Genomic DNA, 16367 nt, shown 5'->3' on the forward strand with positions numbered 1-16367 from the left:
TTATTTATTTTTCATTTTTTCTATTTTTTATTTAACAAAAAGTGGTTTTTACTTTTTTTAAATTTAAAATTCGAAAAATTTTTTTTGGAAGTTACTAAATTTTTTTATGGTTGATATATGATTTACTAAGAGAATAAAAAAAAAATTGTTAAAATATCGATTTGCTGCCGAGTTACACTCTTTTGTTTATCCGCGCGCGGACGAAATGACGCGCTTTTTCGTTTTTCGCGCTTTAATAATTTTTATCTCAGCAACTATTCGTCGTAGAGACTTCGTTCTGTAACAGGGTAAAATAGATTCCAATGACTAATTAATTATTTCTAAAATTGGATTTGTCCACGGTCGATAACGGGTCCTAATTATAACCCGGTTTAGTAAATTGAGTGATTCGACATGTCACCGGGTGTCGCTAATCAGTGAGACCCGAACATCCGTCCCTCTCTTTGACTAATTAAGTTAGTAGGGATGAGTTATCCGGGGGTAAATCAGAGACCCGAATCGAAGAGTTATAAGGGAGTGAAATGCTAAAAATCGAGAGAGTCAGTCGGACGACCGAAGGCAATGGACGCCGAGTGAAGACAAAGTGAACGACTAAAGTGATCAGACACATTGTAATACAAGGTTATCTAGTACATTGCGAATTAAATAATAAAAAGTGTGATGGAAGCAAAAATACGAGGACGAAAGCCGGACAACGGAAACCTGAAAAAGAACACCACTAACATCGAGAGATTGCTAGCAGCCGGAGCAGATCATCACTAGAGGTTCCAAGGACTGCTGAAATTATAATTGGAGGTAAATTATAATTACTTAAGGCCTCCGATTAATTTTATTAATCTGGAAAATTAATTATAATATACTACTTAATATCTTTCCGTTGATCTCGCGTAAAGAAACGGATAGTTCAGGCTCTCCAGCCGTTCAATCTCGTGTTCTCGAAAGTTCCGTCGCGTCATTTGTCGTTAATATCTGGTCTAAACTCTGTAATAATTATTCAAGGCTCCACAGCCAGAATAAAATAAAATTATCGCATAAATAATCCGGTCATTAAAACTATTAAATTATTAATTTATTCCAGGCTCTCCAGCCGTTATAAATTAATTTATTAATTGATCTTAAGATTAATACAGGCTGGAATTTATTCCGTCGGCCGCATTAATTCTAAGATTCATTAATTCAATCGATTTACTCTATCAACGTCAATAAAATCGGGAACCGTATGACGCCAATTCACCGGCCTAAAATTCTAGTCAACCCGAAATCAAATTCTAGTCATTACGTGATTATTAAACTAATTTTAAGTTAATTAAAGTATCTAAAAACTAAATAAAAGACACTAGAGTTTGGGTAAATTAAATTGTGAGTAAAATTGAGAAAACGGATTATTTTGAAAGTGAAATAAATTTAATTGTGAAAATTGTCAGTGAAACATTTAGGAATTGAAAGTAATAAATGAATAAGAATTGTGGCAAATTAATTAGAAAAATTTAATCAGTCAAAATAATTAGTGAAAAATTTATAAGTGGTAAAATTAATTAATTTATAAATTACATTAAACAAAAATTAATTAATTGATTGGAAATACAGTGAATTATGAATTGTAAAAATTTAAATGGGAAAAGTTATTGGGTATTGTTAAAATTAGAGTCAATTAATTTGTAGAGTCAAGTTAGAGTAAAGAAACTGTGTCTGTGATGTAAGTCCGGTGGACAAAGATTAAGTTAGGTTTAGGATATGTCCGGTGGACACTAGGAAATAAGAATATGCGGGTTAACGTCCTGTGGACGGTTTTTTAAAGTAGAATTAAGGAAAATAAGGTTTAACGTCCGGTGGACGGTTTTTTAATGAGAGAGTGTGTGTGTGGAAAACGTCCGGGAGACGTAGTAAAAATTAGTTTGTCATAAGAATATTAGTTTGTCATAAGAATATTAGTTTGCCATAAGTACACATCCAGGGGACGCATTTAGTTTGTCATAAGTAATTAATTGTTATAAAAAGGTTAAATAAATAATAAGCAAGGTGCTTAAGGTTATTAAAATTAAAAGTAAAGTTTAAATAAATTTATTTCAGCCTGTTCACTATTCCTTTCCTCTCTCACAAAATATAAAATTTACAAACGACCCTGAGCATATATAATTAATTTACATTAACATCCGGTTCTGGAAGGCCGAGTCCATCTTCCAGTGGCGCCCTAATATTCGACTATAATACTTAGGTGCGACCAGACTTGGCAAGCTAATTACTCTGTCATAGTTCAAAATTCATTTTGTTCGTTATTAAATCCCGAAAACAATGATACTAGTTTGTCTCGATAACTTCTCAATACTTTTAGAGATATTTCATTTTACATCTAATTTTTTTATAAAAAAAAAATGATCACCCTCCAAATTTATGGTAACTTTTTTTCTTATATTTTTTCTAGTATTATGAAAAAGAAATTTTTCAAAATCGATCTTTACCCACCGAAAAAATGATCTTTGACCATTTTTTCGTGCGCATCGACTGGACTATCTAGAGCTGATTAGATTTTGAAGTCGATCGTTCAAGTCGTTTTTAAGAAATCAATAAAAAACTAAAAAAAAAATTTTTTTTCTCGTAATTCGGCAATATTTTCGAGTCTACTTGATCAAATGTTCTGAAACACACACACACACACACACACACACACACACACACACACACACTCCGATTTTTTTGATAATTTTTTATGTTATGGTATCCATTCAGAGAGGCCTCCATGACTTTTTTCAATTTTTTCTATTCAGCTGTTTTCGAGATATTGATTTATAAAAAAAAATCTTTCTTTTCAAATGCCCGTAACTTTGCGAAAAATGGGCCGATTAGGAAGTTTTTTTTTTAATTTTTCTTTTACACAACACTTTTGGAATACACTTATCCAAAAAATTAAAGGAACAAGAAAATTTAATAAATTTTTTAGTGATTTTTGGAGGGCTGTATTTTCGTGAAAAATGATCGTAACGAAAAAATTAAAAAATCAAATTGAAGCTTGAAATCTCTAGTTTGAAGATCTTTCAGCAAAATATTTTTTTGAGCCACGGTTTTTGCGGAATTATAAGAAAAAGGTCGAGACAAAATTTTTCTAAATTTTTTGGTTTCGTTTTTTAGGTCTACGGGGCCGGGAAAAATTTTTTCAAAAAAAAACGAATTCATGGCTTGTTTAGGAAATTTATTCAGCTACAATTTGCTTTTTTTTGTTTCTCTGTACGACAATTTGCTGCTGAGATATCAGCCTTCAAATGAAAAAGGATCCTTTTGTCTTTGATTATTGATATCTCAGCAAGAAATGGTCACACAGTAATTTAAAGGGCAGTTTAATAAACTTGAATAAATCCCCTACAAGCTACATTTTCGATTTTTTCAAAAAAAAAATTTTTTTCATCCTTGATATCCATTTAAAAAATCTTTAAAAAATGGCCATTTTCTGGTTTTTTAGTCAACTCATCGCTACTCTGCAAATATTGATAAAAAAAATAATGTTGCCAGGTAATTTTACAGCTTAATGTACCCTCAAAAACCCTGGAACTTTTCAGATTGATCCATTAAACCGTTTGTCCAGACCGATTGCTCAAAGTTTTACAAAACAATTAAAGGAACAAGTTTTGTTCCTTAATTTGTGTAATCATTACCAAAATGAAAAAATTAATTTTTTTTGGATTTTCTTTCATTTTTGCGTTAGTTATTCAGTAAATGTAAGGTAAAAAAAAGAAAATTTTTTTTTTCCGAAAAACGAAAAAAAAAATAACCCTCCGAATAAAACGTAAAAAAATAAAAATGTGAAAAAATTCTTGTTTGGTCTCGTTTTTTGGAAAATTTTTTTTTTTTCTTCTTTACCTTACATTTACTGAATAACTAACGCAAAAATGAAAGAAAATCCTAAAAAAATTAATTTTTTCATTTTGGTAATGATTACACAAATTAAGGAACAAAACTTGTTCCTTTAATTGTTTTGTAAAACTTTGAGCAATCGGTCTGGACAAACGGTTTAATGGATCAATCTGAAAAGTTCCAGGGTTTTTGAGGGTACATTAAGCTGTAAAATTACCTGGCAACATTATTTTTTTTATCAATATTTGCAGAGTAGCGATGAGTTGACTAAAAAACCAGAAAATGGCCATTTTTTAAAGATTTTTTAAATGGATATCAAGGATGAAAAAAATTTTTTTTTTGAAAAAATCGAAAATGTAGCTTGTAGGGGATTTATTCAAGTTTATTAAACTGCCCTTTAAATTACTGTGTGACCATTTCTTGCTGAGATATCAATAATCAAAGACAAAAGGATCCTTTTTCATTTGAAGGCTGATATCTCAGCAGCAAATTGTCGTACAGAGAAACAAAAAAAAGCAAATTGTAGCTGAATAAATTTCCTAAACAAGCCATGAATTCGTTTTTTTTGAAAAAATTTTTCCCGGCCCCGTAGACCTAAAAAACGAAACCAAAAAATTTAGAAAAATTTTGTCTCGACCTTTTTCTTATGATTCCGCAAAAACCGTGGCTCAAAAAAATATTTTGCTGAAAGATCTTCAAACTAGAGATTTCAAGCTTCAATTTGCTTTTTTAATTTTTTCGTTACGATCATTTTTCACGAAAATACAGCCTTCCAAAAATCACTAAAAAATTTATTAAATTTTCTTGTTTCTTTAATTTTTTGGATAAGTGTAAAAAATTTTAAATATTTTCAAAACCGTATTTCTATGAAATTTTCAAATTTTGATTATCAAATTTTGATTTCCAAAAAACTCGTAGCGATCGATTTTCTTGAAAATTTTTTCTAAAAAATTGTCACTTACGCCGCAACTTGTAAGCCTACTATAGTCCCTTAATGGACAAGTAATGAGATCTATTTTATTTCGAAGTTTTAAAAACTTCATATTCAGTGATAGGGATGTTTTTTTTTTAATGTTTGTTTTTAGACGCACGTTTGCCCCGTGAAAAATTCCCGGAGTGAATGCAGTGTGGATGATTTTTTGTTTATTCAGTCCCCTCCAGAATTTAATTCACTCCGAAAAAGAGTTATCACGGAGTGGAAAATTAATTATAAAAAAAATTACTAATACATAGTGAGCTGATGTCTCTGATATTTTGACATTTATATTGAGTACGGAAATAATTACGAGTTCCCTTTCTATATTTCACGCGAAATGATTTTAAAGAAATCTGTCTATCGGTTGACCCTGCGGGCCAGCCCTTAAGCTCGAAAACATTGTTGTGAATACATTTTCAAGCTCTTCGAAATTAAATATCTCCGAACGCACCCTATCGACTAATCTCAATTTTTTACAGCTTTTTAAATATCAACAAGCTGCGTTGAATGACACCTCGATCATCAAAATCGGTTCATCCGTTTAAAAGTACAGATATTTACATACGTACACACATACAGACACTTAGACATCATCTTGAAAATAGTCAGAATAGCTTCCTAGAACCTCGAAACATCAAGATCTCTTAGAAATTCGATTTTCGAAAATCGGACCGAAACCAAGAACTTCCCAAATTTTTGAAAATTTTCAATTTTCTTAACGGGAAGTTAAAATTATAAGCAGCTGATAATAAAACTTGAACACAAATATAACTCCACTGAGTCACAAACTGTCCTATGATTTACATCAATCATACCACGAAATAAAATTTTATATTGTTCCGAAATATGAAATATTCCCATAAAAACTATGCTACTATAGCTATTCAATAATTTAATATTTTTACTATGTATTATATGTATGAAATTATAATTTAGTGTGTTACTAAAACATTTTATAAATTTAATTATTAATATCTGAATCAATTATTTATTGACATAATTATGTTTCTAATTAACAACTGTTTCTATTAAATATAAATTCATTCAAGTATTAAAACTCCGTCAAAAAAAATTCCTATTCACGCATGCGGAGTGATTTTTTTTTAAAACTCCGGAACTCCGAGTGCGGCGAAATGCGATGAATTACCGTAATTCGGATCCGCCGGGGATTTAATACCATAGCTACGTAACCATAAAATATTTCATTACAATGATATACTTGTGTTGTATTTTAATTTAAAAAGTAAAATGGAAGAAATGTTGCATGCGAAATGAGATGTTTGAATATTAATGATGAATAATTGAATTTTCAGGATGGTTTTCCGTGGTTTCTGGTAATAATGCAATGGGCAGTGCAAGAGTTTATAGACGAATTGAAAGTCTTGTACGAGCTGGAGTACCAGCCTTCCTCTTGGCGGCACCTCTTCGTGGCTATACTCTCACACACTCTAAGATGGGTTAGTTAGTAACGATGTCATGCCATCACGCTTATTTAATATTTATTCTTTTTGTTTGTTTTTTATTCTAATCTATCTTTAACGTCGACCAACTTATATCTGATATCTGATACACACAAACTAGAATTTGAATTACTGGGATACAAAACCGGTTTATATTCTTCACAAAGTAAAAAAAACTCAAGATTCATACATTTTATGGATAAAAAAAAATTATATACAAATGAATTAAATGACTTTATAACTTAAATGAATGAAAAATCTATTTATAGATGATGGAAATCTACGTGCTCATTATACCAAGACAATAATACAAGCTGGCGAAGTACTTCGTTTAATAGCAGTCTTTCAGGATACCAGAAAATACAGTTCAATATCCTTTGGAATAACCGGAGGTACATCGGAAAAGGATCAATATGCCCAGTGCTTAGACTCTCATAGCCGTGAAGTATTTGTCGCTTTATCAACACGAAGTGAATTTTACGCAATATGCCAGAGTAGTAATGCAGATAACGGAAATGATGCCGTTCTCTATAGAGTACATCATTTAGCAAAACGTGCGCTTCCTCTTAGGGTAAATATTTACATAAAATATAAATATATGCGTTGACTCGATCAATGAAAATAAATATTTGAAAATTTATAAATTTATTAAAGGTTCGATTAGTAGCCGGTCCACTACCAATTCCACTACCAAGAGAATATGGAGGTCTAATGCAATTGGAAGCATCAACGAGAGGTTCAATTGTTCTCGGGTGCATTGTACCCGAAAGACCAGTTCCGAACCCTGAAATGCTTGAACTAGTAGTTTCGGGTAATGGAGCACCAAGAGTTAGAAGAGCACAACTTGGGTATCCATCAGAGGCAAGACTACTCACATCGCCAAAGATACAACGATTATTATCAGCTTGCAGGTATATTTAAAATAGTTTCTTTAAAGTTGTCTATATAAATATATACTCATCTGTCGTGTATAAAAGTCATTGACAGTTAAAAGTAATGGAAAGCTTCCTGCTTATAAACCTACGAGTTCATTGCTCGAGATTTAATCTTGATTGTAGACCGATCAGTGTTGACCGGATCGATCGATTGATTTGTTTTCTTGTTTCAGTCGAGCGGTTGGCGATCGTGCAACAGAACCACGAGTGGCGCCACAGAAACTTGATGCGAGCAGTATTAGTAATAATAGTCTTGGAGATGGATCTAGAGAAATGCATTTGAAGAAAATAAAACCTAAACCGGAAACTAAGCCAGTGCTTCAGAGTTTGCGTGAGGGTCTTGAACACTTGAAGAAGTCAACTATCCGCGAGCCTAGTCAAACTCGTCAGAATTCATCGAATAGCTTTTTAGAAAGAATAACTAAATTGACGTATGTCGGCGGCGGACGTAGCAGAAATCCAGCCAAGAAGTCGGCGTCTTTTACATTCGCTACAAAGCCAGAAGTTGTTGTCAAAGCCAAGGAACGATATTCAAGTCTCGAACCGGATAGCTCGTCACAGAATCATTCAAATATTTCTAAACAACCAGTGCAAAGATCTATATCTACTAGCTTTCTTGAAACACCGCCGGTAAAAGTTGAACTTGAACCAAATTATGCACGAGTATGTGATAGTTTGACGCCTTTGACAGTAACACCCCAATCTAAAGTGATATGTACAAAAACCGATGATATTTATACGGAAATTTGTGAAACTAATCCCAATAAAAAAACTCAAGAGTGTCCTGGTAGTCATGTTATTGCTAGGATTAGAATTGTTGTTAAGAGTAATGATTCGTATCGAGAAAAACAAGGAGAAGAAAGATATGCTAACTCTTTAATTGCATCACAACAGATTAATTCTATTGTCGATGCTGAAGATGAAGTACTTTATAACACTATTTTTTGATAGTTTCATATCTTTAAGGAAATTTATTAATTAATTAATTATATTATTTTTTTGTGAGTTCGAGTCAAAATTAAAAAAGTACTTTGAGCCTTAAAAGCCTCAATTCTTTTGATGCTAGACTTACCGCTGAATGTAATATATTGCGTGCGAAATACCAAAAGGGCGTATAAAAATTTTTTTTTTTTGCCAATCACTTTGTAAAAATGAACAAAAAAAATTTCCAAAGGCGAAAGGGCGTATGTGTCAATTTGTACGCCCTTTTGGTTTTAGGAACTTAAAATTTTGTGATCTAAAGCCGAAAGGGCGTAAAAAATATTTTTTTTCTAATCGCCTGTCAAACATAGCCCAAGCTAGAAAATGAAAAAAAATGTCGAAGCCCAAAAAGCGTAATGTTCATTTAATCGGATTTTATTACAAAACAAATATTTAATTTTAATGCTTAACCAAATGAATTCTAATTTTAATTGAAATTGAAAAAAACTATGAAACACTATTCGCTATTGAGGCGCGAAATCTCAAAAGGTTCGAATATATATTTTATCGCATGGTAATCATTTTTCAAATCATTCAAACGTATTGAGTTTTTTTATATTATAAGCATTTAAAGAAGTTAATTTTTTCTTTGCTTGAGTCACACAAAATAGCTTTAAAAAGAGTATAGAAAAAAAATTAAGTGATTTTCGAAAATTCATATACTTGAAGATCGGAACGTTTTTCATGGAAGAGAAATAAAAAAAAAAACAAATGAAAAGTAAAAAATCTGCTGGATCTAGATTTATGAAATGTTTCGCACAAGTGCTAGTATGTCAGTCAAAAATTGTGGCCACCCCCAATTACCCCTTAACTCACCTTTAAGCAGTCAAGCTACACGAATTTTTTATACGCCTTTTTGGCTTCAAGACGAAATTTTCTTAAAGCTAAGAGGCGGTATATCTTGAAATACGCCCTTTTGGCGTTAGTAATTCAAAAATTTTTTTTTTATTGATCGACGTTTTAAACGATTTTGAGTTGAATGGCAAAAAAAATATTTTTATCCGCCCTTTTGGCACAAAATCCTATCTAACTGCGGTAGTACGCCCTTTTGGTATTTCGCCATTTCTAATTAATGGCCCCCTTTTCCCTTCTTTTCCTTCAGAATCTTTCTTATCTCACATACTTAGGCTCTGGAGGCTAATTTTATCTTTTACAAAAGATTATTTAAACCTAAACTTGGTAAAACCGGACAAAATTGTCAAGTTTAAGTTCAAATAACCGTTTTGATATACGGATCGTCATAATCTAGAAAGATAATTTCAGCCGCCTTGCCTTCGTGTAGGATTTGGAGGCTCAAAGCACTTTTTTTATTTTGACTCGGGTAATTAGGACAATTTTAACAATTTTTTTTCTTTAAATTGACATTTAATTGTCCTCAACTAATCTGTATTATATAGCACATAATTTTTATAATTATATTTATAAAATATTTAAGTTTGACTTTGTAAATAACGTAATAAATAAGTCTCTAAGAAGTTATTGTAATTGTAGTTTTGTTTAAATAAATCGGCTATTTTATATTAAAATTATTTAAGGTAGAAAAAAATATTTTTTAATGGACAAACAAAAATGAATATTGACAGTTTTTCTAAACAATTAAAAATTTATTCACAACTAATTAATCGTAAATTACTTAGTAATAGTTATCATAAGAATGAAAACAAATTATTTTATTCACGACGCCTTTTTTTATTATTTTTTTCACTTTTAGGATTCAATTTGAGCTTTTTATTTACCACATTTTTCATAGTATCTACTGCTTTTTCTGAATTTAAAATATACGGTGATCCAATATTTATTTCAGGATACTTACCTGAGAAACTTTTTGAAAATAATGGTTTTAATAGCAGACTAGATAGTTGATTTCGTTTAATTTTTAAGTGCCGTCTCATATCCGCTGATTCTTTCAACTCCATCGTCGATTCTCTGTAATGATTTAAAATATATGTTATTAGAATATTAAATAATTTGAATTAAAGACGTTCTTGTGCTACTCATAAGTCAAAAGAGAACTAAATTATGGTGACCACAGATTTTTGAAATCGAAATTCCCTGAGCTTTCCAGGTACTCCAGTCAAATAATTAAAAAATTCCCTGACCATATGTAGTAATATTAAATCCTTGGAAATATTTATTCAATACAAAATAAAATGGTATGTCAGTTCAATAAATAATCAATCATTGTTGTTAAATGAAACTTTATTTTATTATTTGTCAATGATTATAGGTTTTTTTTGTATATTTTTTCGTACAACCCTGATTTAAAAATTTGATTTTTAACTGCTGATTATATTTTTAAATGATCGATAGGAGATTTTTAAATTGAGAGGAAAAATAATTATGAAAAAAATCATTCAACATTAAAAATTAAAACTTTAATCTAATAGTAAGTTTAAAGCCAGAATGTCCCAAAAAATAAATTTATGAAATGAAAAAATACTTACTGTTCATCTTCGTCAAGTAATAAATCCATTTCCTCAGCGGCCTTTTTCAGCCAACTTTTTTTCAAATTATCACGTTTGCACTTTAACTCTAATTTATCGATTTCTCTGGCAACATTAACACGTTCTTTTACTGCAATTAAAAGTCGATCTATGACCGGAAACGTAGGAATATCCTGAGCTATAAAACAAATATTTTTTTTTTTTAGATTTGTATCAGACATTAATATTTAAAATGAATACATAAATAAAAATAAAAACTTACTGTGACCAAGTGTTTTACAAAGTTTTGTATAATAATGTTTTTCAGAAGGTTCCATCATCAAAACAGTTATACCTTCTTTTTGAGCACGTGCCGTTCTACCACTTCTGTGAACGTAACTTTCAGATGTTCGCGGTACTTGATAATGAATCACATGTTCAACATTAGGAATATCAAGACCTCTTGCCGCTACGTCAGTGGCAATCAAGAGACCGTCGGTATTTTTTTGAAATTTTTCAAGATTTTTCAAACGTTGCTTTTGGATCATGTTTGCATGGAGAGGCAAGGGATTACAATTAAGAATCCCAAATAGTGTAGCTAAACGTTTGACACACCCAATACTATTGCAAAATACTAATGTTCTACCTGGATGACGTTTTAAAAAGTAATACAAATAATAATCTTTGTGATCTACTGTACACGCTATTCGACATTCTGTTAATGTTCCCGCAGTACCTGAAATTGAAAAAACAAAATTTTTATTAATATTATTGTTATCTATTAGTGCTGTACAATTTGGCCGACTAAACCGGCCATAAAGTTTAATCCGGTTAATTAGTTCATCAGCAAGCTAGCTAATTTAAATTAATCGGTGAAATTAGTTAACTGGTTAATCGGTCAAACAGTGAAATTGATATTTTGCTACATGTAATCTAAAAATTATGATTAAATTGATGCCACCGTAGACTCCAACTTGTTGCTTGCGAATTCTATAAGGATCTATGCCGTATGAGATCTGGCCTATTCGGTAGCCAATTAGTACTAAGATCTAATATCGCGTCTCGACTTAATCTCACGCAAACCGATACCCTTCAAATTCCGTTCGCACGCACAACGACTTTTCAAAAGTCTTTTATAATTACTGGTTGCAATTTTTGGAATGCACTTCCAACTGAAGTTACCTCTTCAACTACGTTAAATGAGTTCCGTAATAGATGCTACCTACACTTATTGCAACTCGATGAAATCGTACATAGCGAATAATCTCTTATATATGAATAATTGTATCTGAATAATCACTATGAGTAATACACATCTTGTACATATATGAATGACTTGAACTGTTGCGATCTATGTGATATGACTAATTTGTGCAATTTGTATTGTTCTTAGATAATTCGTATAATTTATAATTTGAACAGCCTATATATATTGTGTACAATTTGTATAAGCAGTATATGTAGAATCTTGCTGCAATAGTTTTGTTCTGGTGTAAAATGCTAATATAAAGTTAATGTACTATGCTGATGTCATCATCATGTTCTATTTTTGGTACTTAAAATTAATTGTGACATCGATGTAATTTTTTGGTCTTGATCACAAGGAGCATAGCTCCATGATCTAATAATAAATAAATAAATCCCATATCATTAACGTACGTCGAAAAACACAATATTTATCAGGTGATTAAAATTACTTAAATTATTAAATTAAAGTTTTCTGTTCATAATATGCCATCACAATGAAAATAATTATATAGTTTTAATTCATTGTTCTAAAACCTGTATTCAAATATTAAAATTTTCTTGTTTTAAATTACGCGCGATTTTTTGAAATAAACATGCAGACAAATTACAATCAAATAGTCAAACTAAAGACCTTGACTCCAGTGATTCTGATTCTAGGTGTAGTTGATTCTGTATTGTTTTAATTGAACACACTAAAATAATTGTCCCGGTTAAATAAATTTTTTCGGCCGTCACAGTGGTCATCCCCGTTAATGGAATTAAAAATATAGTAAGCTCGATAAGTTTAAACCAACTTACCTCGTTCCTTAGTAACATCAACTACTTTGGGATTTTTTATTTTCAATAAATCAATAACTTTCTGCAACTTTTGTCCAGGAGTTATTTTAAATATTTTACTTGAAGGACGATGTTTTTTTTTACGCAATAAAAAATCTGGAATATCATGGACTAAGGTAAGCGTAGCAGAAAAAACGAACGTTTGACACTTGTCCAAAGCTTGAGAATTAGAATTTATCCGTTCTAATATTTGATGAAGTTCTTGAAAATGGCCTTTTTCTAACATTCGATCAGTTTCATCAATAGCTAAATACTTTATTGAATGTAATTGACTCAAATGTATATTTCCTTGATCAATAAGTTCCCATAATCTACCAGGTGTAGCAATAACAATTTCTGGACCCTTGCTCAGTATTCGTTCTTGTTTGACAGCAGCCATTCCGCCAATGATAACTGCAATTTTGATGTCCGTATATTTAGCTGCTTTGCACAAATGATCTCGTATCTGAATTGCTAATTCTCGGGTTGGTGTTAAAATTAATGCATACAATGGTTTTGTTAGAACACTTGATGCTGTAGTGCAATCATCAACTATTCCATAATCAATTACTTTAACGCAACCAATACCATTAGTATTTACTAAATCATCATCGATTTCTTCCTCATTGTCTTGTTCAGAATCAGAAAAGTCATCAGATGAATTATTTCCATCTGTTGAAACCAACCAAGAATCAGCAGTTCCACATCGATTAATTTCTTTCAAAGAATCATCTGACTCTTGTTCGTCATCTTCGATTTCCGGCTTTTCTTCTTTAAGTCTCAAAATTCCGGCTAAAATCGGAATACCAAATGCTAACGTTTTACCACTTCCTGTTTCAGCAGCTCCCAAAATATCTCGACGACCAATTATTGCAGGTGCAAGAGTCAAAGATTGTATAACGGTTGGAGTTGTAAATTTATTATCTTCTAGCGCTTTCAATATTGGAGCTGGAACTCCCAAAGAACTCCATGCAGCTGAGTTGAATTCTGTAACTTCAGCTGAACTTTCATCATTACTTGAGTCATCAACTACTTTTGGGTCATCATTATTTTTTGGCAAACGATTATTCTTTTTCTTTTTCTTATGGGATTTTTTAAATTTTGAGTCGGAAACTTTTATGGTTTTTAATTTTTTCACTGGTGGATCGTAATCAATCGGCGGCAATTCTTCTATTGTATAGAGCATTTTATATTATACTTTATAATTAAATAAAAACTATCGTAAATTTTTACTTTTCACCGCTTAATTATCAGAAGTATCAAACTGTAATAAAAAAATAATTAATGAATAAATGAAGAAACAAAAAAATAATTACACAGTAAAAAATATTGTTGAGATGAATTTCAACAGAACATTTGTGTTAAAGTTTCCACAGAAAATTTGAGTAATACGAGAAGTAACCCTGATTGAGAAAAGTGATTAGAAAAGATTTTTGAAAAGTTTTAATGTTTATTTTTCTTTCTAAATTCTCAATAAAAAATGAAAAGTATTTGAAGCGATTAAAAAATTAATTGGTGATTGAAAACTATTTGGAAGTATTCAAAAAAATTGTGTAGTTTTGATTCATTCGAAATCTCTCTAGAAATCGAAATTGCACTATTATTTAGCAATAAGAAAAAATTTGTAAGTATTTTAAAATTCTAACATTTTCAAATTTTTCTGAAACTCTGTATAAAGTGTAATTCGATTATTATTAAGTGATTGAAAAGTATTTAAGAGTTAAAAAAAAATGATCCTGCCTGAAGTTAGCAGACAATTAAAAATTTTTGAATTTTTTTTCACCAAATCAATTACAAAAAAAAAAAAAAAAAAAAAAAAAAAAAAAAAAAAAAAAAAAATATGCACATGTAGAAAATTTAAAAAACTACAAGTGCAACTTTTTCAAATATTTTTTTTTTTTTACAATTTATTGTTATAAAGAAAATTCCCAAAATTATTAGACCTCAGCTAACTTCAGTCTCATTTAAAAAAATTCATGTTCTTGAATCATCCCAAGTCTTTCAACAATTAGAAAATTTGAATGATATTTAGTGATTAAAAATTAGCAAAAAACATTTTGATTTATCAAAAAACGAATCTTTATATGCATCGAAAAATTTGAATTTATAAGTAAGTTTACTTTTTTTTTTTAAATATTTACTGAGAGTCACATTAACCTTTGGTCCTTAGCGACTACATTAACAGTTACAATCTAGACATGGGTTTAAACTATAATATCAAACAGAACGGAGAGAACAACAACATAAATGGCTGCGGTATTTGAATCAGGGTAATGACAAAGGTTATTCTACGGAATTTTGTAGATTGAAGTTGATGAGTATCTTCTTGATTGTGTCCAGGTATTTGACGTTGTTGAGGATTTCTAGTAGATTGGTTAGTAGTTTTGAGTTTTCCTTTATAGTTCTCAGTTTGGGGCTCTTGATGAGTACATGTTCAACGGTTAGGATCTCGTTACAGTCTGGACATTGTTGGGGATTAGATTTACTGATGATATGTCCGTGAGAGAATGCTGTATGACCTATTCGCAGTCTTGTAAACAGACATTGGTCGGTTCTCAATTTGAATTGTGGGGCAATTTCCCAAATATCTTTCCGGATTTTCCTGAGTTTCGTGTCTACTGAAGTTTCCTTATTAGTATAATTAAGATTCCAGCTTTTAGTAAACGATTAATTAATTGTATTAATGATTTAAATTTTTAAGTTAAATTGACATTTATAAAATTTCGATTTGACTTTGATTTTTTTGATAATTCTTCCATGACTATCGTTTCAACACAAATTGTGGGTTAATTTTAATGTCATACAGTTAAATGTGTTTATTTAGCACAAAGAATTCAACATGGACCGCTTTTAACACAAATATACAATATTTTTTACTGTGTACTCACATAAGATCTATTCCAGTCAGTAAAATAATTATACATACCTCTGATATTTCGTTGCAATAACATAAATTAGTTATGTTTATAGTAATAGATTATATTAACGAGTTGTTAATAAAATGTTTGTTTATGAAAATATATTTTGCATCTAAAGTTTAGAAACTAGAAATAACCTAACTTTTAAACACAAAGTTTCAAACACGTGCATATGTTATGTACCCCAATAGCACCGTTGACTGTAGCAAAAGTTTACTTAGAAAAGTTTCCTTGAATTTTTCGTCAAATGTCGGTCAACTTCGGACTTTTCCGTTTTTGACGACAATTTGTGTGCAACTTGCTATTCAATTTGACGTAAATTTACTATCCGGATGAGAATGCAAATTCACTTCAAAAAAATTGTTAAGTATTTTTTTATCCTCAAATTGTAGATATTTTTTGTGTATAAATTTGCTTACCTTCTGAAATGGTAAGAACAAACATTACCGACTTTTTTTTTTCTAGTAAAAATTACATCCTTTTCCCTGATAGCCACACTTAAAATATAATTGCTCAGCAAGTTCTGCAGTGAAATATTTTCAGCTGATTTACGACAAGTTTCTGGCAAGCCTTGGCTGGATAATACTTGCATACATTTGATGCAAATTTACTTGCCGTCAATTTGAAGTGAAACTTTCAATCAACTTAACGTCATTGTCTGACAGTAATACTTGTAGTCAAATTGAATTCAAGTTACAGACAATTTACTGTCAACTTAAAGGTACCTGTTTGCTCTCCAACACTTTCCTTTCAATTGGCTTCAA

General features: G+C 30.7%; 2 protein-coding genes across 3 annotated transcripts in view; one reads left to right on the forward strand and one right to left on the reverse strand.

Annotated features, from left to right (window-relative positions):
- Positions 1-9497, forward strand: part of LOC130675809 (uncharacterized) — a 35748-nt gene extending 26251 nt beyond the window's left edge. The window contains exons 1-5 of one of the 2 annotated variants that reach the window (XM_057481685.1): positions 615-795; positions 6136-6279; positions 6552-6853; positions 6937-7193; positions 7391-9497. In XM_057481685.1, the coding sequence (XP_057337668.1) occupies positions 6168-6279; positions 6552-6853; positions 6937-7193; positions 7391-8165 (1446 nt within the window). In that variant the 5' untranslated portion in view covers positions 615-795; positions 6136-6167 and the 3' untranslated portion in view covers positions 8166-9497. Of the gene's footprint in view, positions 1-614; positions 796-6135; positions 6280-6551; positions 6854-6936; positions 7194-7390 lie in introns of those variants that run through there. The other variant, XM_057481677.1, reaches the window with a different exon arrangement.
- LOC130675801 (ATP-dependent RNA helicase DDX24) lies at positions 9100-15812 on the reverse strand. The gene is made up of 5 exons (XM_057481668.1): positions 15612-15812; positions 12668-13949; positions 10905-11357; positions 10643-10820; positions 9100-10124 (listed from the first exon to the last, which is right to left on the reverse strand). Exons 2-5 carry the CDS (start codon positions 13869-13871, stop codon positions 9869-9871), a joined length of 2091 nt encoding a protein of 696 aa, XP_057337651.1. The 5' UTR covers positions 13872-13949; positions 15612-15812; the 3' UTR covers positions 9100-9868.
- Positions 15813-16367: the final 555 nt, after the last annotated feature.

The sequence above is a fragment of the Microplitis mediator genome, chromosome 1 (genome assembly GCF_029852145.1).
Source record: "Microplitis mediator isolate UGA2020A chromosome 1, iyMicMedi2.1, whole genome shotgun sequence".
NCBI lineage: Eukaryota > Metazoa > Arthropoda > Insecta > Hymenoptera > Braconidae > Microplitis > Microplitis mediator.